This window comes from Dipodomys merriami, unplaced genomic scaffold (genome assembly GCF_024711535.1).
Source record: "Dipodomys merriami isolate MVZ:Mamm:240054 unplaced genomic scaffold, mDipMer1.0.p SCAF_44, whole genome shotgun sequence".
In the NCBI taxonomy this organism is placed as follows: Eukaryota; Metazoa; Chordata; class Mammalia; order Rodentia; family Heteromyidae; genus Dipodomys; species Dipodomys merriami.
The window spans coordinates 2,644,357-2,669,868 of NW_027206002.1; the positions used below are offsets into that span (position 1 = coordinate 2,644,357).

General features: G+C 42.8%; 1 protein-coding gene and 1 pseudogene across 4 annotated transcripts; one reads left to right on the forward strand and one right to left on the reverse strand.

Moving 5' to 3' along the window:
* The first annotated feature begins 1,457 nt into the window (after window positions 1–1,457).
* Ube2b (ubiquitin conjugating enzyme E2 B) lies at window positions 1,458–24,846 on the forward strand. Of its 4 annotated transcripts, XR_011366347.1 has the most exons (9): window positions 1,458–2,029; window positions 2,453–2,521; window positions 4,064–4,144; window positions 7,438–7,463; window positions 13,687–13,776; window positions 15,791–15,879; window positions 17,098–17,236; window positions 19,171–19,253; window positions 24,265–24,846. XR_011366347.1 is itself a non-coding variant. In XM_069993773.1 (8 exons), exons 1-7 carry the CDS (start codon window positions 1,986–1,988, stop codon window positions 17,224–17,226), a joined length of 501 nt encoding a protein of 166 aa, XP_069849874.1. In that variant the 5' UTR covers window positions 1,465–1,985; the 3' UTR covers window positions 17,227–17,236; window positions 24,265–24,846. The 4 variants fall into 4 exon arrangements, 3 of the variants coding, with proteins under 3 accessions (XP_069849874.1, XP_069849873.1, XP_069849875.1); XM_069993773.1 differs by lacking the exon at window positions 19,171–19,253 and having other exon boundaries at window positions 1,465–2,029; window positions 15,818–15,879; XM_069993772.1 differs by lacking the exon at window positions 19,171–19,253 and having other exon boundaries at window positions 1,466–2,029.
* Window positions 24,304–24,699, reverse strand: LOC138807921 (protein FAM136A pseudogene; annotated as a pseudogene).
* Window positions 24,847–25,512: the final 666 nt, after the last annotated feature.

Sequence of the window (25,512 nt, forward strand, 5' to 3'; positions counted from 1 at the left end):
CATATAAGAAGGAAAAAAAAAGCCGGCAGTGGCGCTGTGGCTCAAGTGGTAGAGTGCTAGCCTTGAGCTGAAGAGCTGAGGGACAGCACCCAGGCCCCAGAGTTCAGGCCCCCAACCGGACCCCCCCCAAAAAAAAAGTTAAAAAAAACCCATAAAGATAGGAATTATTAGCTTTGATTTAGAGAATCACACAGTGAATATGCAATCATCCTGGGGGCAAGAGTTGGGCAATGTTAAGGTCCTCCTTCCATTTTCTCTTCTAGGACTTAAGAATTCCCTGTATGCCCTACCAGGCATTGATGGATCATGGTTAGATCTGGGGATCGTGGTTCAAAGCCAAGTTAGGCAGGAAAGTCCAACTATCCACCACAAAGTCAGAAGTGGAGCTGTATCTCAAGTGGTAGAGTGCTAGTATTGAGCAAAATAGCTTAAGGACAACAGCCAGGCCCTGAGTGCAAGCCCCAGGACTAGTACAAAAAAAAAGCTCCAGCCTACCCTCCCTCCGGCCAACAGAACTTATAGGAAAGTTTCAAAGTCAACACTTATGAAAACCCTAGTGGAGACACTTCAGGTCCACTTGCACTTTGCTGGTATAAAAAGCCTGAAGTAAGTTACCTGTCTAGACACATAACTCCACCCATGTCTGGACTCTCTCACCCCCCAGATCTGAATCACTTTTGTGTTTTGATAACTTCCCATCGATTATGCACTGAGATCACACCCTCGCCTTTCTTGACACATAGGTACCTAGATAGGTTCACAGAGTGACCTACCTTAAGTAAGTCCACAGATTCACCTTTAGCCTCGAACAAAATAAGACCCTACACTGTTCAAAAAGAAATGTACTTATTACCTGATTTATATTACCATCACCCCTCCTACATCAGCTTTTCAATAAGTTTTTTTTTTTTTTTTACAAAGGGGGGGGAAAGGCCCTAAAGGAAAACAAAAAAGAACCTCTAGTTCCGTGGGCTATTTGAACAAGACCAGGTCAATCTGTCATCTCTGCCCGATCCTGGAAACTCCACTCAAATGGGAGGCACAGACTCTACTGTGATAGAATTTTAACTTCGGGCCTGGGCAGTCAATGCTACTTTTATTCCCCTCTCCCCTCCCGATCCTCCCCACCAGGTACCCAAAACGGATAAACCACTGGGACATATATTAAGTCCAATTTTTTTTTAATTGTTTTGGTTCCCTCTTATACAAGACAAAAGAGGAAAAAACCAAATGGTTTGCTTCCACCACGACTCCTTCGGGGGGCCAGCGTCCCCCCTCCTGCACCCGGGACAAACCGGGAGGACAACTTCACAAAGGTGGGGCTCCCAACCCGGGCCGGGTAAACTCTGAGATCCGGGCGACGCTCTCACGTGACGCGTTCTACGCGCGTCACAGGGACACGTGGTTCTGGACATTTCGTTCCCCTCCCTCCCCACCCCCACCCCCCCTCAGAGGAGGAGGGGAGGGTGGATTGTTGACAAGGCCGCGAGCGGTCACGTGACCTCGCGTCATTTTTTTTTCTCCCCCCCCACCCCCTTTCCCTGAAATCTCGGGTCCGGATGCGTCCTTTCTTCCTCTCTCCCCATCCCGCCGAACCTAAGACAGTGACGGGGTGGGGAGAGACCAAGGAAGCGTCCCGGTTTTGGCGTCTCCCGGCTCCCAGCCTCTAAGAACCGGTCACCAAGGGGCACACGAATCTTCGCCGCGTAACTCCAGCCGCCCAACATGGAAGCCACCCTGGCCTAAGAAGTACCCGGAGCGGGCGGGCGTCCAGACGCCCCGCCTACCTCCCACCTCACTGGCTCGGTGGTAGCGGCGGAGGGCGGAGGGATCTGGAGGCGGCGGAGGGAGACGTCATTGCAGGGTTGTTTGTGCAGTCTCGGCGGCGGCGGCGACCCACAGTGATTCGGCCGCGGCGCCGGGGGGTGGGGGGGGCTGCGCGGGACTCTTTTCTTTCAGACTGACCGCGGGGGAGCTGGGGAAGCATGTCGACCCCGGCTCGGAGAAGGCTCATGCGAGATTTCAAGCGGTAAGGCCCTTCACCTTTCGTCAAGAGGACGGCTTTCCTCCCCCCCACCCCCCCCTGCGCGGGGCTGCAGGGCCGGGCGGGAGGGCGGGCGGGGGGTTCCGGACACCTTCCCTTCAGGACCCCCTCAAGCGGAGGAGGGCGGCTGGCGGGAGGCGATGGGCCTAAGGGGGTCGACGGAAGCCCAGTTCTGTCTCGGCTCACTCTGGCAGCGGACAGCTCTCGGCGCTGTTCCTTCTCTCTTAAGTTTAAAAAAAAAAAAAAGGTGGCGTTCGGCTGCCTTTCGGGGTGCCCGCGGGCCCTTGAGGGCCGGATGCTCGACGTCTCGCCCCAGCACTCAAACCTCACCCCCACACACACACACCCCTGTACTCCGCGGCACCCCCTCCTTGATCCCCTAAAATGGAGCTCTTTCGATGGGTTTAGGCCTCGCCTGCAGCACCGATCAGCTTTGTTAAAAAGCCCCGCGGAGCTCCTCGGTGGAACCAGATTGAGGCGAGCTCCCCCCCCCCTCCCTTTCCACCCCCATTCCTGCCCTTTCTGCAGTGAGGGTGGGGTCCACCGCGCGAGGTCCGAAGGTGGTTAACCCATCCCCCCGAAACCCGACTCTGCCCCTGTCTGCCGGGAGGACCTTGAGAACTGGCTCAGAGACCTGGGCCTCGGGTTTGGCCTTCCCGGTTGCCAGTGCCTTCTGGAACAGCGTTGGCTAGTGAATAAAGGCCTATCTATAGCCTTTCCAGTCTGGGGGTTGGGGAGGGGGGGTAGCGTTCCCTCCGACTAGAGCTAATCCGATACTCTCGAGGGCCTCCTTTTGTAAAAGCAGGGTTTTGTTAGGAGGTGTGGGACTTGGAGGAAGTGACCCCCACACCCCCAGTTGTTTACCTTTCATCCAATACTTAAAGGTAGGGAAACAGAGTGACCAGTTGAGCATTACGATTTTCTGTGTACCTGGTCTGATTGATGCGAATAGCTAATATATGAAACTTAACCATTTCCCAAAATACTCAGGAAGTAATTAACCTCACGCCAGTACAAAGCCCTATTGGCGGAGGCATTTAATTTATCATTTAGGTAGTTTTTAGCCTCTTAAAGATGGGTATTGAACCGTAAGTATTGGAGGCTTATTTGCTTGAGGTTAACCAAACGGCACAGTTTTCATGTGGACTAATTGCAAAGTATTATGACACATGAAAATGACCACATATGTATTTTTGTATACTGTAGAAATGGTTATTTTTGTTGAGGTGATATTATTTAAAAGATACTCTTAGTGCAAAGGTTTTTTAGTCTTGAATTTGCTCCCATTACCGAAATTCAAATAAAACTTCATTTTCTGTCCATCACTTCCTCTTGTTGGTTATTGGAGTTCTCTGCTTAATTCTAGTTGAACACATGGCACCTTTGGTAGTTTTCCAAGGGTCTTCATGTTACAAGAATTTGATGATCACAACTGTTGAAGGTTTTGTATTGACTCTCCTGTAGAGTTGATCTTAGTGCAGATACTGCTGAAAAACTTGATTACAAAGCCATTTCTGTCAGAAACAAGAGGATCTTTGCTACATCTTGCTTCCTGATTAAATTGAAGTAGTTCTTACTGATTTTAGTGTGTACACTGCGATTTGCTTGCTTTTCTTTTTTTAAATTTTAGTAGCAATGTACAAGTAGCTATAGCAATAGTTAAAATTCATTGTTCTTAAGTCTTTAGAGGAGGAAAGTTGGTATTTTTGTAAAACTATTTTTTGCCACTGTAGTTTGAAATTTTTATGGCTCTATACTAGTTCTTGAAAAGGTTTGTCTTAATTTTGATATTTGAAGATACGATTCTTAACCATTTGGATTCACAGATAATTAGCTGTATATAGTAATGTACCCCTGGTTGATCTATTTAAATCAAAATATGGCTCATTCCAGTGCAACACAACAAGGAAGTGATTTAGTTACTCTCTCAAGTAGGTGATACAGAGTCTATAGGTACTCTCTTTGGCCCTTTCATTGCCTTAATGTTCAACTTTGAAAATTATGACTCTGGATTTCTAGATTGCAAGAGGACCCACCCGTGGGGGTCAGTGGTGCACCATCTGAAAACAACATCATGCAGTGGAATGCAGTTATATTTGGGTGAGTGAAAAGATTTGCTAAATAATAGGTATGGTGATTTTTAAGAAAAGTATGTATAACAGGTGTCTAGGGAAAGAGACTAAGATAAAATTTGGTTTTGGAAGGATTGAAACTCCAATATAAGGTAAAAAATACTTTTTTTGGGGGGTGGGGAGGTGTTAGGGATTTTAGGCAGGAACACTGAGCAAGTACTCTTGCCACTGGGCAGTGTGTTCCTAGCCCCAGAAAACACATAAAGGTTTGGCATTTGTATAAGATTTCTTTGCTTCTTGCTGTTAACAACAAATGGTTTTGTTTTGAGACAAGGTGGTGTTTGCTATTTTGCCTATGCTAGCCTTGAACTATTTGGGCTCAAACGCTCCTGCCTTAATAGGGATTGTAGCTGGACATGCAGCTGCTATAGATGAACCACAATACTGGGCCCAGCTACATGACATTTTTTGTACTAAGTAAAGTTGTTCTATTTTAAAAAACAAAACACTTGTTGGTGCCAGGCACTGGTGGCTCATGCTTGTAATCCTAGCTACTTGGGAGGCTGAGATAGGAGACTGGTTCACAGCCAGTCTGAAAAGTCCCTGAAATTTATTTCCAATTAACCAGCAAAAAGACAAACGTAGAGATGTGGCTCAGGTCTTAGAGGGCTAGCTTTAAATGGAAAAAGCTAAAGGAGAGGTTCTCTTGAGTTCATGCTCCAACACCCATGCGAAAAAAAACAAGCAAAAATTGGAGGTATTACTCGGTGATGATGTTTGTTTAGCATATGTAGGGCATTGATTGGGTTTGATCCCCAACATGCATACCTATTTGAAACTAAATTGTTCTGGGTTTAGTGATTCACACCTATAATACCAGTTATTTCAGGAGAATTGAGGTTTGAGGCCAGCCTGCTGAAAAAGTTATTGAGACTCCAGTTTCAGCAAACAAGACAGCCCAGTACCATAACTCTTCCTGTTTTCATAGTGTAAGAGGATCTGGTCTGAAAAATAACCTAAAGCAAAAAGGGATGTGGGTGTGGCTAAAGTAATAGAGTACCTGCCTAGTAAGCATAACACTTGAGTTCAAACTCTAGTACCACAAAAAAAACAAGAAAAAAGGATGAAAAAACTAAATGGAACCAGGTGCAAATGGCTTATGCCTGTCATCCTGGCTACTAGGGAGGCTGAGATCTGAGAATCACGGTTCAAAGCCAGCCTGGGCAGGAAAGTCTGTGAGACAGTGCCCCGGCCCTGAGTTCAAGTCCCCCGACCGACAGAACAACAAAAAAATCCTAAATGGAATGAAATAATAAAGGAGAAAAGATAAATTATGTGTAGGTAGAGCATGTTCTGTGGGCACCTTGAAAAGGGGTGGAATAAAACACTGAGAATTCTCACTAGCAAGAATTTTAGCTGAAAATGTTGTATAGCCCAAATACTGGCATGTCTTACCATACCTGGCAGATATATGCTTTCTTATGCCTTTAGCTTTCTTGGGTTTGATCTGTTTTGTTTTGTTTTTTAATTCTTTTAATACTAGAGTTTTGTAGTGAGATACGTAGAACCAATACTTTAAAAATAATTTGAGGGGCTGGGAAGGTGGCTCAGTGGTAGAGTGCTTGCCTCACATGCATGAGGCTCTGGGTTCGATTCCTCAGCACCACATAAACGGAAAAAGCTGGAAGTGATGCTGTGGCTCAAGTGGTAGAGCGCTTGCCTTGAGCTAAAGAGCTGAAGGACAGCACCCAGGCCCAGAGTTCAAGCCCCACGGCCAACCAAGAAAAAATAATAATAATTTGAACTTCTACAAAGTAACTTATAGGAGTACATTCTGAAAAATAAAACATGTGGTTTGTCCATGTAGGGTAAAGAAATTCTATTACATTTAGGCTATTAACTTGCTTCTTGAGACAGGTCTGATTATGTAGCTCAGGTTGGCCTGGAACTCTTAATCTTCCTGTGTCTGTTTCCCAAATGTTGGAGTTACAGGTGAGCACCATCACGTGCGCCTGGCTTCTTTGAGATCTTTTTATTGGGGGGGTAGATCGGTTGTGGGGACTGAACTCTGGGCCTGGGCGCTGTCCCTCAGCTCTTCAGCTCAAGGCTTGTGCTCTACCACTTGAGCCACAGCACCACTCCCGGCTTTTTTTTCTTTTTGCTTATGTGGTGCTGGGGAATCGAACCCAGGGCCTCATGCATGCAAGGCAAGCACTCTACTACTGAGCCACCTTCCCAGCCCCCCTTTATTTATTTTTCAGTTGGTTGTGGGGCTTGAGCTCTGGGCCTGGGCACTGTCCCTCAGCTTTTCAGCTCAAGGCTAACGCTGTACCGCTTGAGCCACTTCCGGTTTTCTAGTGGACTTTCCTGCCTGGTCTGCCTGGTCTGGCTTTGAACCGTGATCCTCAGATCTCAGTCTGCTGAGTAGCTAGAATTACAGGCGTGAGCCAGCAGCGCCCAGCTTTCTTTGAGATCTTGAATATACTTTACCAGCAATAAACTATATGCTGCTACTTAAGAAAATTAAATTGGAATTTGGAAGCAAAGGTCTGAACCTAATATTGGCTTTCTTGGTGAGACAGCTATGCTTAGCTGAAAGAAATCTATTACTCTATTGGAAAGCAGGACTTTTGAATTTGGTGTCATAATTACCTTAAACTGACTAGTATTAATTTCCTTTACATTACTGTAAAATGAAAGAATGCTTTTTTAATACATATTAATGACTGAGCTTGGTGGCAACTGCCTGAAAATCTAGCACATGAGAGACTGAGGCAGATTGATCACTTCATCGTGGGCAAATAATAAGGCCTTGTCTTAAAAAAAAAAAAGAAAATTACAAAATTTTCAGTCTTGTGAGCAGAATTCTTGTTATGTTTAAAGTCATGGGAGGGAGGGTGGGACTCTTAGTGGTAGAGTGCTTGCTTAGCATGCATAAAGCCCTGGTTTCTATTCCTCAGTACCATGTAAACAGAAAAACCTGGAATTGGTGCTGTGGCTCAAGTGGTAGAGCACTACCCTTGAGCACAGAGAGACTCAGACAGTGCACAGGGCCTGAGTTCAAGCCCCAGGACCCGCCCCCCCCCCAAAAAAAAAAATCATGGGCAGATTTGTTTAAGTAAAATCATCCTAAAAGAAAAAAACAGTTCTTCTATATGCTTCTACCTATTAAATACCAAGGCTAAAATGATGTTCAGCTACTTCCTCAAAGCTTTGTACATCATCGCATGGTCCCCTTTTAGTGTTGGAATTTATCCTGTCTGTTGAAGAAAAGGGAAAAGCACAATAAAAAATGTTAATTAGAATTCTTCTTGTTTTTAGGCCAGAAGGGACACCCTTTGAGGATGGTAAGTTATTCTTAATTATTTTCTATATAGTATAAAAAAGATGTTTTTAAATTAGAAATTATAACACCGGGGTATCTACTTTTCAGCCATATTCTACTGTTAATAAGTTCAGCTAAAACTCAAGACTTGCTGGGGCTGGTTGCTGGTGGCGCACACCTGTAATCCTAGCTATTTAGAAGGCTGAGATCTGAGAATCATGGTTTGAAGCCAACCTGGGCAGGAAAATCCATGAGACAATGCCTAGACCCAGAGTTCTATCCCCAACATTGAAACCAAAAAACCCTCAAAACACTATATACATCAGCTTGGTTGCTTGCATTGCTAGTTCTGTTACTTTTTATATCATTTTTGGATAGCTTGTAGGCCTAGATGACAAGGTTTGAGGTTTGACAGTGGTTTGTATTTCGGTGGCCTTACAGCAGCATGTGATGTTGAGGTAGGTATCGGGGTATAATCCTGCTTGTTTACTTTATCTGTATTCATTAGCTATTGTGTTAACATGCTTCTTTTTGTGTGTAGTGCTGGAGATCAAACCCAGAGCTTTGTGCATTGGTAGGAAAGTACTCTGCCACTGAGTTAGATCTATCCTAGACGTTTTTCTTAAATGTATACAGCTGCCAGAAGCATTCTGCATAATTTTTTGTAACCTGAGTATATTCACCAGGAGCCAGAAAAATGGGAAACTAGTTTTTGTGTTTTTTTTTTTTTTGCTGGTGCTGGACACTGGTGCTCAAGGCTAACACTCCTATACTGTTAGAGTCACGGTGCCGCTTTGAGCTTTTTCTGTTACTAATTGGAGATAAGAGTCTTATGGATGGGGCTGGGAACGTGGCTCAGGGGTAGAGTGCTTGCCTTGCATGCATGAGGCCCTTGGTTCGATTCCTCAGCACCACATACACAGAAAAAGCTGGAAGTAGGTGCTATGGCTCAAGTGGTAGAGTGCTAACCTTGAGCTGAAGAGCTCAGGACAGTGCCCAGGCTCAGAGTTCAAGCTCCACGACCAGCAAAAAAAAAAGTCTCATGGACTTTCCTGCCCAGGTTGGCTTTGAACCACGATCCTTAGATCTCAGCCTCCAGAACAGCTAGGATTTCAGGCATGAGTCACTAGCACCTGGCTAGAAACTAGTTTTATTTCTTGTCTGGTCGTGGGGCCAGAACTCTGGGCCTGGGTGCTGTCCCTCAGCTCTTTAGCTCAAGGCTAGCGCTCTACCACTTGAGCAACAGCGCCACTTCCAGCTTTTTTATTTTTGCTTATGTGGTGCTGAGGAATCGAACCGAGGGCTTCATGCATGTAAGGCAAGCACTCTACCACTGAGCCACCTTCCCAGCCCTAGAAACTAGTTTTAATATGTGTTTAAAATTGAACTTATCAGAATTACTTTAACAAGCTACTTAGATTTTTTCCCCCTATTATAGCAATAGTTTTTGTTTTGCTGGTCCTGGGTCTTGAATTCTGGGCCTGTGTGCTTACTACTCTGTGTGATGAAATGGGAAGTCTGACTAATACACTTTTTTTTTTTTGTCGGTCGTGGGGCTTGAACTCTGGGCCTGGGCGCTGTCCCTCAGCTCTTCAGCTCAAGGCGAGCACTCTACCACTTGAGCTACAGCGCCACTTCCGGTTTTCTGGTGGTTTATTGGAGATAGGAGTCTCACGGTCTCTCCTGCCCGGGCTGGCTTTGAACTGCGATCCTCAGATCTCAGCCTCCTGAGTAGCTAGGATTACAGGCGTGAGCCACCAGCGCCCGGCTCTAATACACTTTTTTTTTTCCCTCTTTTTTTTGTGCTCAAGGCCAGGATACTATCCCTGAGCTTTTTCATTTCAGGCTTTTCCACTCTTCCAATTCTTGCTTTTTATGGTAGTTAATTGGAGATAAGAGTCTCAGACTTACCTGCCTAGGCTGTCTTTGAACCACAGGTCCTCAGATCTGAGCCTCTTGAGTAGCCAGGATTAAAAGCCTGGGTCACTAGTGCCAGACTTAAAGCACTTTTTTCTGCATGCCACAGAGTGATGGTTACTGGGAAGAAAAAGTCTTTTTGTCATGGAACAGTTTTTATTGAAAGAATAATTGACAGAACTGGAATGCAGCTTAGCAGCAGAGCACAAGCTTGCTTGGCCTTGGTATTCAGGAGGACATGGGTACAATCAGCATAGGGTTGGGAAGTCGGGGAACAACAACAACAAAAAAAATAGGATACAGAGTACCACAGATTGCAGTGAAACTAAGTACAAAAAATTGTTGATAAGCCGGGCACTGGTGGCTCACGCCTGTAATCCTAGCTACTTAGGAGGCTGAGATCTGAGGATCACGGTTCAAAGCCAGCAGTGGCAGGAAAGTCTGTGAGACTCTTATCTCCAATAAACCACTCAGAAAACTGGAAGTGGTGCCACGTCTCAAGTGGTAGAGTGCTTGCCTTGAGCTGAAGAGCTGAGGGACAGCACCCAGGCCGTGTTCAAGCCCCATGACTTGACAAAAAAAAAAAAATGGTTTTTAACTTCTGATTCTACATTGCAACAAATATTTAAGAAATGACCATTTCTTTTCTGCAGTAACAACAAAAAAGAATACAATTACCTGCTAAAAAGACTGTGGAAATGTCCTTTTTTCAATTACACATTTGTGCTAAACCAGATTTTCTTCATGTACTGTACTTGAACCAAAACAACATATTGTAACAGATTGAGCGCAGAAACAGATAAGAGCAGCCAGCTGTCTTCTGTTAAAGCCAGTCAATTAAAAAAAAATGTGTGTGTACGTGTGTACATGTGGGCATGCTGGTCCTGGAGCTTGAACTCAAGGTCTGGGCGTTGTCCCTGGGCTTTTACACATGAGACTACTAGCACTCTACCACTTGAGCCACAGCTCCATTTCCAGCTTTTTGGTGGTTAACTGGAATTGAGTGTCTCATGGACTTTACTTCCCCAGGTAGCTTCAAATCATGATCCTCAGATCTCACTTAGTCTTCTGAGTCAATGGGATTACAGGCATGAGCTAAACAGTGCCTGGCTAATTTTTCCCCCCAATACTGAAGAATGAACCCATGTTTTATGATTCCTAGGCTGGTGCTATACTAACGAGCTAATGTTCCAAGCTAATGTCTTTTGAAGTTGCTCATTTGAAGTTGCTCAATGTAGCCTGGATCTTGAGATTGTTTTTTTATTGGTGGTACTGGGGTTTAAACTGAGTCCTTGGGCCTGTTAGGCAATTACTGTACACTTGAGCCATACTCCCAGCATTTTTTTTTTTTTTTGAGGGGTCCGGTCGTGGGGCCTGAACTCTGTCTGCGCGCTGTCCCTCAGCTCTTCAGCTCAAGGCTAGCGCTCTATCACTTGAGCCACAGCGCCACTTCCAGCTTTTTTCTTTTTTGCTTATGTGGTGCTGAGGAATCGAACCCAGGGCCTCAGGCATGCAAGGCAAGCGCTCTACCACTGAGCCACCTTCCCAGCCCATTTGCAGCATTTTTACTTGAGAAGTTTTGTGGTGGTCTGGTGGTTGGTTGGTTGTTTGTTTTGTGCCTGTCATGAGGCTTTAACTCAGGGTCTGGGCATTATCCCTTTTTTGCTCAAGGCTAGTTCTCTGCTGTTTGAGCCAGAGCTCTATGTCTGGCTTTTTGGTGGTTAATTAGAGATAAGAGTCTCATTGACTTTACGACCTGATCTGGCTTTAAACCTTATCCTCAGATCTCAGCCTCCTTAGTAGCTAGGATTACAGATGTGAGCCAATGGCATAGCCAGCCTTTTCTATTTGAGTTTTACTTTTCAGCTAGGCTCTCAAAATTTTACCATAATCTTCCTAGCTCCACCTACTGTGTACTTCAGATTATAACTATGTGTCACCATGCCCAGCAAGCATCTATCTTTTTGTGGGGGGAAGGAGGGATGTTTTGGTACTGAAGCTTGAACTCAGATCCTCCCTCCCACCTCTTACTTGGCTTTTTTCCCTCAAGGCTGGTGTTCTACCACTTGAGGCAGCTTTTTGCTAGTTAATTGGAGATGTCTCACAGACTTACCTGCCCCAGCTGGCTTTGAACATAAATCTCAAATCTTAGCCTCCTGAGTAGCTAGGATTATAAGCATAAGCTACCAGTGCTCAGCAAGCTTCTATTTGAAAGATTGAGATTGGTGCATCTTTTCCTTACTATGAACATAATCTACTTTTCAGCCATTTATTTAGTTGTTCATTATGGGCCTCAGCTTCCTGAGTAACTGGGATTACAGGAATGTACTTGGCACATCCTGCTGAATTAAGATTTTCAAATATCAACGAATAGAACTAGTGGTTTGCTGGAGACACTCTGTACTGATTCTAACTATTTGACATTATTATGGTGCTGCCTTCCCATGTCTGATGGTGAGGTGCCATAAAGTGGTATGCTGTTAGAGATACTGTTTCTACTTTCATGTTCCATGAATTCATGATGGACTAAGTATAAAGTGACTACAAAGCCTAAGGATAGGTGTTTTATATTTGTGTTCATCTGAAGTGTTATAAAGCCGTTACTTTCCTTTCTTCCACATAAGGAACAGGGATACAGCTCAGTGGAAGAGTTTGTGCTTAGCATGCACAGGATCCTTGATTTGGTCCCCAGCACAGCGAGGGAAATTAAGCATAAGGACAACTTCATTAATTGTGTTTTGAGTGCATACACACACACACACAAGCAAATGTGAAATGGGAGTCACCTATGGTTTGCTTGTATCTTTGGTCACCCTAATGTCATATTTCCAAACAACAGCAAAAATATATAAATCAGTGGAAGTTGGTTGTATTCAACCTATATGACTGGTGGAGATATAAAAATTCTCTTTGAAGTATGAGAGAGACTAATCTTGATAGATTGAAGCTAGGACTTTAGAATTTAGACCAACAGAAGTCTTGTTTTCACTTGTATTGATGAAATAAGGCAAGAACCTTGTGGAAATCTGGATTGGTTTTAGTTTTATTAGAAGCTAACCAAACGAAATTGGTTTACTTCATTAGAAGTAAGTTATAATTTTACAATCCAAGGGATTGTAGTTGAAGAACCTCTCCACCCTTTAAGTGGATTTCCTCTAAATAAAAAGGTTCTAGATAGTTTTTTTTTTTTTTTTTTTGTCAGTCATGGGGCTTGAACTCTGGGCCTGGGCGCTGTCCCTCAGCTCTTCAGCTCAAGGCGAGCGCTCTACCACTTGAGCTACAGCGCCACTTCCGGTTTTCTGGTGGTTTATTGGAGATAGGAGTCTCACGGTCTCTCCTGCCCGGGCTGGCTTTGAACCGCGATCCTCATATCTCAGCCTCCTGAGTAGCTAGGATTACAGGCGTGAGCCACCAACGCCAGGCTAGGTTCTAGTAGTTATGTCAGCCCAAACACAAAGCCATTAATAATGGCTAATGCTTACTTCTTAGAAGTAGAATTGAAACTACAATTGGACATCCTTAATTTCTTTGTACTCTTTTTTTTTTTTTTTTTGGTCAGTCATGGGGCTTGAATTCTGGGCTCTTTCAGCTTAAGGCGAGCATTCTACCACTTGAGCCACAGCACCACTTCAGGTTATTATCTTAGAGATAAGTCTCATGGACTTTCCTGCCTAGGCTGGCTTTGAACCATGATCCTTAGATCTCAGCCTCCTGAGTAGCTAGGATTCCAGGCAAGAGCCACCGGCACCCGGCTTTCTTTGCACTCTTTACAGGTTGCCTTTGTTAGAAATTCATGATTTTTTTGAAATGCTTCTCGCTGTTGACATTAAATACTGACCAGAATATGTGCTGTGTTGGCCTGTAACCAATAGTAGGAAATTACAGAAAAGCCTATTGATGGTTGGCATATTCAAATGAAGAGTTTGGTGTGGGACAGAACTTCCACATCAGCACCCATGTCTAATTGGGTTCTTTGCCATGTGGTAGTCTGCCCCTCGCAAAAATCCTTTGGCAGCCACTTTGCAAGCTATAATAAACTGTTGGATGTTCTCTGAGCGTGTAGCTTAAAATCTTGGTAGCTAGGGCTCAGTTGCCATACAGTCTGACAGTAACACTCACACTAGAAAGGCTGTTCCGCCTGTGCTTGCCAATGCTGTGTGATACCAGCCTTAACATAAATAGAAGTATAATATGTTTTATGTGCTAAAGTGCAGTTCACTCCTTAATTTTTGTGTGTTTGTGCAAAAGCCAACATGAGATTGAGAATCAATTGAAGAAATTTAGTTGATGGCTTCACCATATAATTATTACTATTTTTTTCCCTTTAGGTACTTTCAAACTAGTAATAGAATTTTCTGAAGAATATCCAAATAAACCACCAACTGTTAGGTTTTTATCCAAAATGTTTCATCCAAATGGTAAGTAGCAATTTATATAAGACTTTTAAGATGATAGTGGGGCGGGGGTGAGAAGGGCAGCGGTCTCCTTCCTTTAGGTCTAGTTGGTCATTTCTCAGTCAGGACCGGCCATGTCCATGCCATCCATATTTTTGTAGCTGAAATATTAACAAGCTTCCAAACTTGATAGAAAGTTTTGTTGTAATATCTTCTGAACTGAACATAGTGTGTATTTTTTTTACAGAACTGTGAACAATAACCAACAGGTTTTCACCTGAAATCTAGCTTTTAAAAATACAAATATATGGGCTGAAGGCATGTCTCAAGTGGTAGATTGACTGCTTAGCAAGTGCAAGCTCACGCTTGTCTGTAATCCTAGCTATTGAGGAGGCTGAGATCTGAGGATCTTGGTTCAAGGTACATACTGGTACTGAGGCTTGAACTCAGGGCCTGGGCGCTGTCCTTGAGGGTTTTTGCTCAAGGATAGCTGTCTTCCCACTTGAGCTCCATTTCTGGCTTTTTGATAGATAGTCAGAGATAAGAGTCTCATGAATCACTGTCCAGGCTGGCTTCAGATCTAGGCCTTCTGAGTAGCTGGGATCACAGACTTGAGCCACCAGTTCCTGGCTTGCATTTATTTATTTTATTTGATTTATTTTATTTGATTTAATCATGAGAGGAATGTCCCTATAGGGAAAGCAAACCATAAGATGAAGAAAGGTTAAAGGAACTAAAATTATTCATAATCCCACTATTTAGATAGTTACATCTTGATATTTAAGAGTGTTTTGGTGATTAAAAGTTTTTAATATATTTTTACCAACATAAGGATTGCTAGATCTAAATAGTTCATAAGCTTATTTTTGAAGGTAATATACTTTATCTTTCTATATATAAACATTAAGTAGGTACCATTCTTATGGCTCATTGTTATTCAGATGTACCATTATTTATCTCTTTATTTTTGTGGTACTATACTGGACATTAAACCCCAGATCTTGTGTACCCTAGCCAGACCCTTCCCATATGGATCACAGCCAGTTTCTAGTTTTTTACTCACAGATGCTATTAGAGTAAACATTCTGAATGTTTTAATTTCCTTACTCTGGTGGTATAATTGCTGTGCTTAGTTAATAAACAGTTTTTCAAGAGCGTTATTTAGTTATTGGCAGTAGTAGGGTTTGAACTTGGCCTGGCACTTAGAGAGGTACTCTACCACTTGAGCCACATTCCTAGCCTCTTTTTAGCACCTTATTTTTTTTTTTTTTTTTTGGTCCGGTCGTGGGGACTGAACTCTGGGCCTGGACACTGTCCCTCAGCTTTTTCAGCTCAAGGCTAGCGCTCTACCACCTGAGCCACAGCACCACTTCCGGCTTTTTACTTTTTGCTTATGTGGGGCTGAGGAATCGAACCCAGGGCCTCATGTATGCAAGGCAAGCGCTCTACCACTGAGCCACCTTCCCAGCCCCTTTAGCACCTTATTTGAAGTAGGGTCTTAGTTTCTACCTTGCATCCACTTTATTCACCACACCTAGCTTCTTCTCTTGAAATAAAGTCTGGTCAAACTTTCTGGTCAGGTTGGTCTGGAAACCTGTCCTCCCATTCTTTGTCTATTACTCCACACAACCAGGATTTACAGACATTGATTAGTGCCGGCCCAAGAACTTCATTTAAAGGTATATAGAAAAACGAACTGATTGCTCACATCTGTAATCCTAGCTACTCAAGAGGTTGAGGATCCTGGTTTGAAGCTAACCAGTGCAGAAAAGTGTGAAACTCTTATCTCCAGTTAGCCAGCAAAATGCCAGGCAGGGACATGTGGCTCCTCTGGTAGAATGTCTGCCTTAAGTGGAAAAGCTAACTTTTAAGCTTCTCATGATAAGATAGCTAGCCTTGAGCAGAAGATCTCAGGGACAGCATTGCCCAGGTCCTGAGTTCAAGCCCCCTGACCACCACCACCAACAACAAAAAGAATTCTTTTAACGGTTAAAATATGACAGTTAACATGTAATCAACTTGAGTGTTGTCTTTGCAGTGTACGCTGATGGTAGCATATGTTTAGATATCCTTCAGAATCGATGGAGTCCAACATATGATGTATCTTCTATCTTAACATCAATTCAGGTAAGCACATGTTAGGATACATCATACTTTGTCAGTGGTCAATGGGACCTAGTGAGCTCCTTCAGAAACACTCCAAAGACAGGTAAGCAGTATAACACAGCACCCAGGTAACTAATGCACAACAGACAGGAACTCAGCTGCCAGCAGGCTGGTCTGCTCTTTTGTTAGTTGACCACATGAGATCCATTCTATAATTCCTTTCTTGATCATGTATAACACACATGTTCTTACAAGTCAAACTAACTCATGCCTATGCCAGAGCAAGTTGTAGAAAAGAAAACCTTTGGGGAAATAAAGATGATTGCTTGAAAAACCATAGAGACCTCAAGAAAATGCCAATTTCAGAGAAGCATTCATATGTTGATCCATCCAAGAAATTAGTGTGTGCGTGTGCATGCGTGCATGCATGTGTATGTGTGCACGTGCGAGCGTGCACCTGCGCGCGCCAGTCCTGGGTCTTGAACTCCTCAAGGCCAGGGTGCTATCTGTTAGGTTTTTTGCCCAAGGCTAGCATTCTACTACTTGAGCCACATTGATATAGTTTAGAACTGGGGGATGTAGCTCTGTAGAAATGCTTGCCAGGTGTTTCTAAGGCCCTGGTTCAGTCCCAAGCACCACAAATAATAATGATGAGGGCTGGGAAGGTGGCTTAGTGGTAGAGTGCTTGCCTTGCATGCATGAGGCCCTGGGTTCAATTCCTCAGCACCACATAAGCAGAAAAAGCTGGAAGTGGTGCTGTGGCTCAAGTGGTAGAGTGCTAGTCTTGAGCTGAAGAGCTGAGGGACAGTGCCCAGGCCCAGACTTCAGGACCCACCACTGGCAAAAAAAAAAAAAAATGATGATAGATTTTAACTTTGGAAAATACTGGCTGGCTACTAAGCTGTTTACACATCTTATTACATCTTAACCAAATTAAGCTCTTCTTAGTAAGAAAGTCTTGAGTATACTGAAAAGTACTGTTATTTTGATTTTTCTTGAAATGAAACGTCTTAAGGCAATTGAGAGTTGTTTTGGGAACTTAACACTGCTTAGAAGTAGGAAACCTTTTTAAAGCCATTTCTGAAAGTATTTAAACCTAAAAATAGATGTCATTCTAACCTCTAAAATTGTTTGCTATTTTGTATAATTTTTCTATATTCCTTATTTGTGCTGTTAGTATAAAAAGAATAACTCTGCAAATCTTTTTTTCTTTTTTTTCTTCTTTTCCCCTCCCCCCAGTCTTTGTTGGATGAACCGAATCCAAACAGTCCAGCCAATAGCCAGGCAGCACAGCTTTATCAGGAAAACAAACGAGAATATGAGAAAAGAGTTTCGGCCATTGTTGAGCAGAGCTGGAATGATTCATAATAGACAACTGGTCTGTTCATCTTTTTCATCATTGTTGTGTATAATTTACCTCCCAGTAGAAAGGCTAACAAATTTTAAGTGCCACAGGTTTTAAGGATTCTGCAAAAAAAGAAAAAAGAAAAAAAGTCCTTCAGTTTAGAACCTACAAAAAGCTTGTGTATCTTGATTAATGTACTTTTTATTGCATGGTGTGAACTAAGTTATTGCTGCATAAATTTGTAATATATCCTGTTTGTATTTTTTTCCAAGTGTATAATGTTGGTGTGGAGTTTTCATGACAGAATATACACATTTTGTAAATCTGTACTTTTTTCAAATATTGAATGCCTTATTTTTGAATTCTTTAGATTTTTAAATTGGAGAAAAGCACTTAAAGTTTTTTATATATGAATATTACATGTAAACCTGTTAAAATACATAACTTCAGTGCAAGAGACTTTGTCACTTATTTCCTGATGTGGGTAGGAGGGGCTAACAAGTCTCTTGGCCCTCTATCAGGTGAGAGCTTCATTTTGATTTCAAAAGAGCATTTCTGTTTTATCAAGAGAGTCTTCAAATTTGATTCAAAATACTAATTCTAATCTCCATTTTTATTTTGACTATACCTTTAAAATATTAGTTTGGGTTGAGAAATTATAGATATAACTGGTTTGATTCTGTCCAGTTCTATGTTTAGGCCACGTTATTATGGTTTATTCGTCCATTACTCACTGTTCGGCTGTACCTTGCCATCTCACAGCTGGTAGCCCTACCAGAGCAGAGAGAATGGACACAACTTAATCCTGCTGGTTGGTAGCACTTTCAATGTAACGAGGAAAAGTAAAACCCATCTACACTTAGTAAAATTCATGCCCCACTAGTAGCAATGAATTAGTTGCCTTGATTTCAGCAAGGCAAATAGTTGGAAGGAATTGGTGTGATTTCAATATTTCTAAACTACCTTTTCATGCAATTGCTTATCTGTTTATTCTGGGAAAATGTTTTAACACCAGGCCTGATGAGTTGCTTTCTCTTGTGGAGATTTTTTTTTTTTAATCTCCTAAGTTGTATAAAAGTTGTGCTGCATCTTAGTTTACTGGATGAATTTAAAACACAGTATTGTAGAAAGCTAATACAAAGTTATCCTATGCCTTCAAATAGTATAGAAAATGGAAAATATACAAGTAAATTCTGTTGAACCACTTGTGTAGTCTCTCTAGTAGTTAAAACTTTTCAGTAACCTGGAGTTTCTTGTCATACCCATGCCAGCCTCCTAGAAATACGGTAAGAAGATTGGGTTAAAGGGTGCCTTTATCTACAATTCCTATTCACTAAGCCAACTTTAACACTGGATTGGATAAGAATTGGTGTTTCCCTTTAAAACTGGTTAAACTGGGTATGGTGTCACACACCTTTAACCCCAGCACTTGGGAGGCTGAAGCGAAAGGATGGCAAGTTCAAGGCTAGCCTTAGACTGCATAACAAGACCTGTTTCTCCCCAAGAATTTATTACTTGACAAATGTATGGGTAAATATTTCATCTTAGGGAACTTGGTACAAATGGGAATACATCTCTTGGAATCATGGCTAAATACAAGAGATGCTTTATTTAAAGGGACTTGATTGTCATATTTTGATACTTTACTAGTTTAGCTTTAAAATTACAGCCATTTTACTTCAGTGACACCTATATTAATCAGTGGCTATGAGGGTCTCTCGTTAAGTTGTATTAAATGCTATTTAGTACTGTTTCAGTGCCCACTTTTATCCTTTAATCTGTTTTTCCTTGCCCAGGTTAAAGCTAGCACATTTTAAGTGTTGATAGATTATTATAGGAAGCTATGTTGACCTTAGTTCAACAGTTACATGAATCTCATAACCCGGTCTGCATAGCTTTTGGAGAAAATTCTTAGCAAGGTCCACTGATTGGTAACACCTATTTTTTATTCTTTGGCCTTGGAACAGCTTTCTATTTCTTTTATTGGGTATCAAATGTGAACCTTCAGTCGATAACAGGACATGTGAAAATACTTGTTTTTAAACTCTAGGTAAGTTTTCTACAACTATGGAAAGAAGCTAGAAGTAAGACACTTAGGTATAAAATTTGTATTGTTGGAATTGTGGTAAAAGTTTAAATGCCTTTGTCTTGTGCTTCCTTGGTAACAATACTTCTAGTATAGAACAGTTTGTACAAGGCACAATTCTAAGCCCTTTAGCATTATTTCATTTTAAACTTTTTTTTTTGTCTAGTCCTGGGGCCTGAACTCTGGGCCTGGGCGCTGTCCCTCAGCTCTTCAGCTCAAGGCTAGCGCTCTACCACTTGAGCCACAGCGTCACTTCTGGCTTTTTTCTTTTTGCTTACGTGGTGCTGAGCAATCGAACCCAAGGCCTCATGCATGCAAGGCAAGCGCTCTACTACTGAGCCACCTTCCCAGCCCTCAGAGTAACTCTTAAGGTAGATATTACAGTGTTATCGAAGAGGAGACAAATGAAGTACTGGCTCCAGTCAGTGATGGAGCTAAGCTTTAAAACCTAGTCTGACTTTTTAACTAGTAACTAACAATACTACCCATTCAGAGATATTAAAAGGATTGAGACATTCATTCTGGTTTGTAATATTTTAGAATTATACACAGGTTTTTATCCAATGAAAAGGTCTTTGACCATCATTTCCCACCTTTTTTCCCCCCCATTGTAAAGTCTAGATATAGGAACCCTTTTCTGGTCTCTTGTATAAAGGACTCTGTGACTTATTAATAAACCATATTCTCCTGTTCCTGCAACTATTCTTGAGACTGTAGGACGTTCCTTAAGTGCCTTCTCTACCCTGAACAACAGAAGTGTTACATTAATATCAGTACCTCAGACCTGAGCTTTTTTTTTTCTTCCTTTTTTATTCTCTCCGATCCTAGGGTTTGAACTCAGGGCACTGTCCCTGAACCTCTTTTGCTCAAGGCTAGCACTTAACCACTTAAATCACAGCACCACTTCCACCTTTTTCTGAATAGTTTACTGGAGATGAGTCTCAGACTTTCCTGCCGCGACTGGCTTTAACGCGTTATTCTCAGATCTCAGCCTTCTGAGTAGCTAGGATTTCAGGCATGAGCCACCAGTGGCTGGCTCTGATCTAAACTCTTACACAGCTGAAAGATAGTCAGAAAGCATGCAAGCTATGTATTGGTACTGTATTTAACTAGTAAGTCTGTTTCATGCTCAGTAAACAAAAGTACCTGTGTATTGTTTTGGTTTTGATGCTGCAGTGATGGGACCCAGGACTTGGTGCTTGCTAGGAAAGTACTCTACCAATGAGCTATATATATCCCCAGCCCTAAGGTTTTTAAACATACCACAGTTTCCCCAAATTTGGGGGTTTAAATAGCTGTTTACTACCATTCCTTTTGTATTTGACAATACAAAGCACCAATGGGATATCGAAGTTACATGAGGATTATGCGTGTAAAACAGAAGTCAGTCGTTAGCAGGCTATGGAAGGTAAATGAAATTGTCCATAGAACAGGAGGGTCCCCCATGGAGGTGGAAACTCCCTCTGTTTGCATCCTATCTAGTTAGGGAGAAAGTAAGCTGATCTCTGATAGGGCAGTCTTCTATTATTTTAGACTGTAGCAGGCTAAATACAATAGAAAAAAAAATCTTGATATTGAAAGGATTGACTTTTTCTCTGTCCTTTGGACAAAGAAGAGATAATGGCCTATGTGTGCTATTCTTCCTTCAGAAATAATTCACTATCGTTGACGGTAATCTCAGCAGTGGTTTAACATTTTAATGTTTTTTGGACTGAAAAAGATGAAATGAGTTTTATAAACCTTGCTGGCTTGTGCTACCATGATTGTACCACTCGAGGTTCAACATTAGCTCCTTTATGGTTGAAATCCAGAACCCTGGAAGGGGTTGAGCTCCAGGCCTGTTTGGCATATGGAAGGCTCAGAATTAGTTGAACATGGAATTCTGCCATTTCCTAAGAGCTCTAAAGCTTGCCTGTGTGGTGCTTTTCTTTGTCAGCAATTTCTGGGTTAATAAGCTGGTGAAAACTCTTGGTTCAACCTCTAGCCCTACACATACCAAACAAGGAAGATGCTCCTGTAGCCTTAGGAGAAGTTGGCTGTTAGTGAAGGCTTATCTGAAAGACTGATCCATAAAGTGTTGCTGGATGGGGCACCTGCAGAAAAAGAAAAGTTTTTCCTGGGATGCAGGAGGGCTTCTCTCCTGCTTTGAAAGCTGCCAGGCTGAAAATTTAAAGACTATTTACTGCAGACCTCTTAAGGAAGAGGAACAAAGTATTGGTTACAGTTGCTTCCTCTCTGAAGCCCAAAATTGTCTGCTTCCCTTTCCCCTTTACATGACAAGATCTTTTGCTAAGGATACCACAGGCTGGACTGGCAGCACTCCCCAGGTAGCTTTGGCTGGGCTCCTTTATAAAGTCATAGAAAACAGTTGAGAATGTTAGGACTTGAGTGATTAGTGCTAGTACAAAGAACAGTGAGAAGGTGCTCACCACCTCATTTGCCATCTTTCTGCTTTCCCTGATAACTATACAGTTCTGGGGTAAGTGGAAAGGCAATAAGATGAACAAGGGCAGCACTGGGTTCTGATGAATGGATGTGTCAAACAGCACTCTTCCCTGACTTGTTAGCATTACATGGTAGTTTGGTGGGGGAGGGAGGGAGGAGGGGGGTGGTGAAGTGATGGTAGTGATTTTTGCTTTTCTTGGTAAGACACTAGTGTAGCCCAGGTACTAGGATGACATGTGTACCATTGTGGCTAATGACAGTCATTTGTTGTTTCATTTTAATGGTCTGGATCTTCATTTGCTTGACAGAAGGCACAGTCAGCATCAGGGATCAAGTTAGAAGAGGAACAACATAAGTATCAAAGAAAAACTAGGCAATGCTTCCCAGACAGCTTTGGTTCACAGGAAGAGGTCTGGAGATCAGCAGAGAATCTTTAAGGCCCAAGTCCTAAGTCCTCCTGGGAAAGCCTTTATAAATAGCAGTCCTGTTTATTTATTTCTTTGTTATAAAAGTAGTCATAAAAGGTAATTTGGTAATTACAAAAAAAAAGCAAAAAGAGGGAGTATGAGTCATATATTATCTGAGATGTCAAAAACTGCTGGTTTAAGAAGTGGCTGTGGTCAGTCAGTCATAGCCTAAACTGTACAACCAGATGAGCAATCTAGTGGGTGTAATAAAACAAAATGGGACCAGGCCTCCTGCCACGCAGCATCAGAGCAGACAAGGCCAGGAGCATATTCCACGCAAGCCTAAGACCCCAGATCCTAGGGGGTTCTAGAATACCTAGTGTTGGGGATGTGACAACATAGGCTTTGGCCAAAGTTCTGCTTCCAGGTGACCATTTTCCCCTTGCCTCTGTTCCTTCTCCAGAATATCTGGTATTTGGTTGGTGTCTGCTTCACAGATGCCAAGTTGCATGTTGGGACCAGCTTCACAGCCCTGGGGATAGAACTTGGTAGAGTGGAATGATTGTGAACTCCCTGTGTTTCTTTGGTATAAATCTAACTGGGTTGAAAGTTTTCTATCTTCCCAGCCTGAAGAGGCCAGAAATGAAGCAATGAGAGCCCACTCAGTGCCAGGTATATCTGCAGGCATTCACTTTTCCACTGACTCCTCCAGTAAAGCATGGAAACTTGGGAAGTGGCGCTGTGACTCTAGTGGCAGAGTACTAGCCTTGAGTGGAAGGAGTTCAGGGACAACCCCCCAGGCCCCCAGAGTTCAAGCCCCAGGCCCAGCAAAAAAAAAAAAAAAAAGATTGGAAACTTGCCCACTTTGTGATGCCTGCGCTAGGCTAACATTGTCAATAGGAAGCAAGCATCAGCCAGCTCATGCAGTAGACAGAAAGGGGCCAAAGGGAAAGAAAAAAAACCTGAAGGGGGAAGAGACTGAGGTAAAGCAAGGGAACACACACACTGTTGGCGCCTTACTGCTGTAACTGTCCCTCCAATGAACCAGGGAAAGACCAAAACTGGTCTCAGCTTAACTGGTACTCCTCTAGGCAAGTAAGGTTGAGAGGTCAAATTCAAGGATATGCTTTGTTGACTTGCCTGCTAGTCTGGGAAAACTCAATGGGGCTAGTTTGATGGTATTTCTTGTGTGGAGGAGGGAGTGGACAATGAAACTGTATTTTAAAACCATGTCATTGGGAAAATACATCATCTCCAATACAACAAATAGGCTAATTATCATTTCAAGTCATAAACTGCTGAAATAGACAGCATGGTCTAACTTATCCAAAAGATAAGTTGCCATGCTAGGGCAGGCAAAAATAGAGAGTAGGCAAAAAAAAAATTTTTTTTAAGGAAAAACATAGGAACCTGTCAAAGTTCTTTTCTGAACCACTCCCTCTTCTAACCCCTCACCTTACATCCACTTCATGCTTGGGTATATAACAAAACCAAGCAAAGTAAAGACCCAGTCTGCCTGGTAAACAGGAGGATGGCACACAGACACATCTGTTCTCAGACTTCACCAGATCATAAGTGAAAGGGAAACCTGCCAGCTTTTTGGTACCTATATAATAAGAACAATCTGGTACCCTGGATAACCCTGGCTTGGTACAAGGGTTATTTCTTACCACATGGAATTTAGGCTCCCAAACTGTCTTTGACCCAAATTTTAGCACCAGTTTTTCTCATTTCATTTTTTTTTGGGGGGGGGGGTGGGGGGGAGCATGTAGGTACAGGGTCTTGAACTCAGGGCCTGGGTACAGTCCTTGAACTACTGTGCTCAAGGTTGGTACCCAGCCACTTGAGCTACAGCTTCACTTCTGGCTTTTTGGTGGTTGATTGGAGATAGTCCCACAGACTTTTCTGCACAGGCTAGCTTTGAACTGCAATCCTCAGATCTCAGCCTCCTGAGTAGCTAGGATTACAGTCATGAGCCACCTAGTAACTAGCTCACTGTCTTTACTGAAACAAAAGAACCAGTGTCCAGAGGCAATGAAGTATGCCTTAAACTTACTGCCATCCTTAGTTTCTTCATGAATGTTGCTTAAAATACTAAAATTCCCATTCCTCTTTTTAAATAGATTCCGGCCCTCAGCCCTAATGGTCACTGGCAAAGACTTTTATTTCCCAATGGATGAGAGAGACTCCATCTTCTTGGTCATAGTTGGGAATGAGTTGCATGTGGTCATCCATACACGGTCACACAGGTCCAGCCGCCGCTTCACCCGAGGCTCCTTAGTCCTTGCATCCATCGAATCTTTGGCTTTGTTATAATCTTTGGATTTGTTATAATGCATGCTGCACTGGGCCAGGCGGTCCTTGAACTTTTCCAGCTCACTGGTCACCAAGGCCTGAGCTTGAGACAGAGGTGCATGACCGCTCAATGCACTGTTGTCTTCATAGCAGTGGGCCTGCACCAGAACACAAGGCCCTGAGTCTTCCAGATGCTCTCTCTCCACATGCTTCACCATGGAATCCACCAGCTCTGATACCAGGAACTGCTACAGCTCCACCATGGAGACCCCGTGCTGCATTGTTGCTTGGCTGTATTCTAAAGATGCATCCCTGTCAACGCTGGCAAGGAAAAAGCTCTGGCGCACATACCCAGATCTAGGTAAAAGGGAAAAAAACAAACAAAAAAAAACAGCTCAAATTTAATGATAGCTCAAGTCTCATTCTTGTTTTCTATTCTTTGATTTCCAAGGGACTCTGTGTTAGGTGATGATAGTCTTTTTTTCATGCATGTTGTATCCTGGTTCTGAGGCTTGTACTTGGTCTAGGCTCTGTCCCTGAGCTTTTTCCGTTCAAGGCTGGTGCTACCACTTGAGCCACAGCTCTGCTTCCAGGTTTTTGGTGTTTAATTGGAGCTAAATGTCAGACTTCCACCAGGGCCAGCTTCAAACCATGATCCTCAGATCTCCGCCTTCTAAGTAGTTAGGATTACAGGCATGAGGCACCAGCGCCCAGCAGGTGAGTTTTTGATCCAGCTCTTCAGTTGGTTCTCAGTGTGTGGATGACTGTGAGCAAGCCTTCAAGCCTGCCTATCACTGACAGACCTCATGCCAAGCACTCTGCCTATGGTAGCTTTGGGTAAAAAACAAAAAACAAAAAACGAAAGCACAGGGAGAAGAGTACCAATACTGCTACCATTTAGTGTTGGAGTGTCCAACTCATACAAAGGACAGAAAGAGGAAGAAACAATGTTCCCTGAACTTTGGTCACAGAACCACTAGAAGATTTGTTTAATGTACACTCAATATTTGTTGAATGAGCCAATTCCCATGACTTAAAGTCTATTTCATAGGTTCTAAACCTCTTGTTCCTATAGG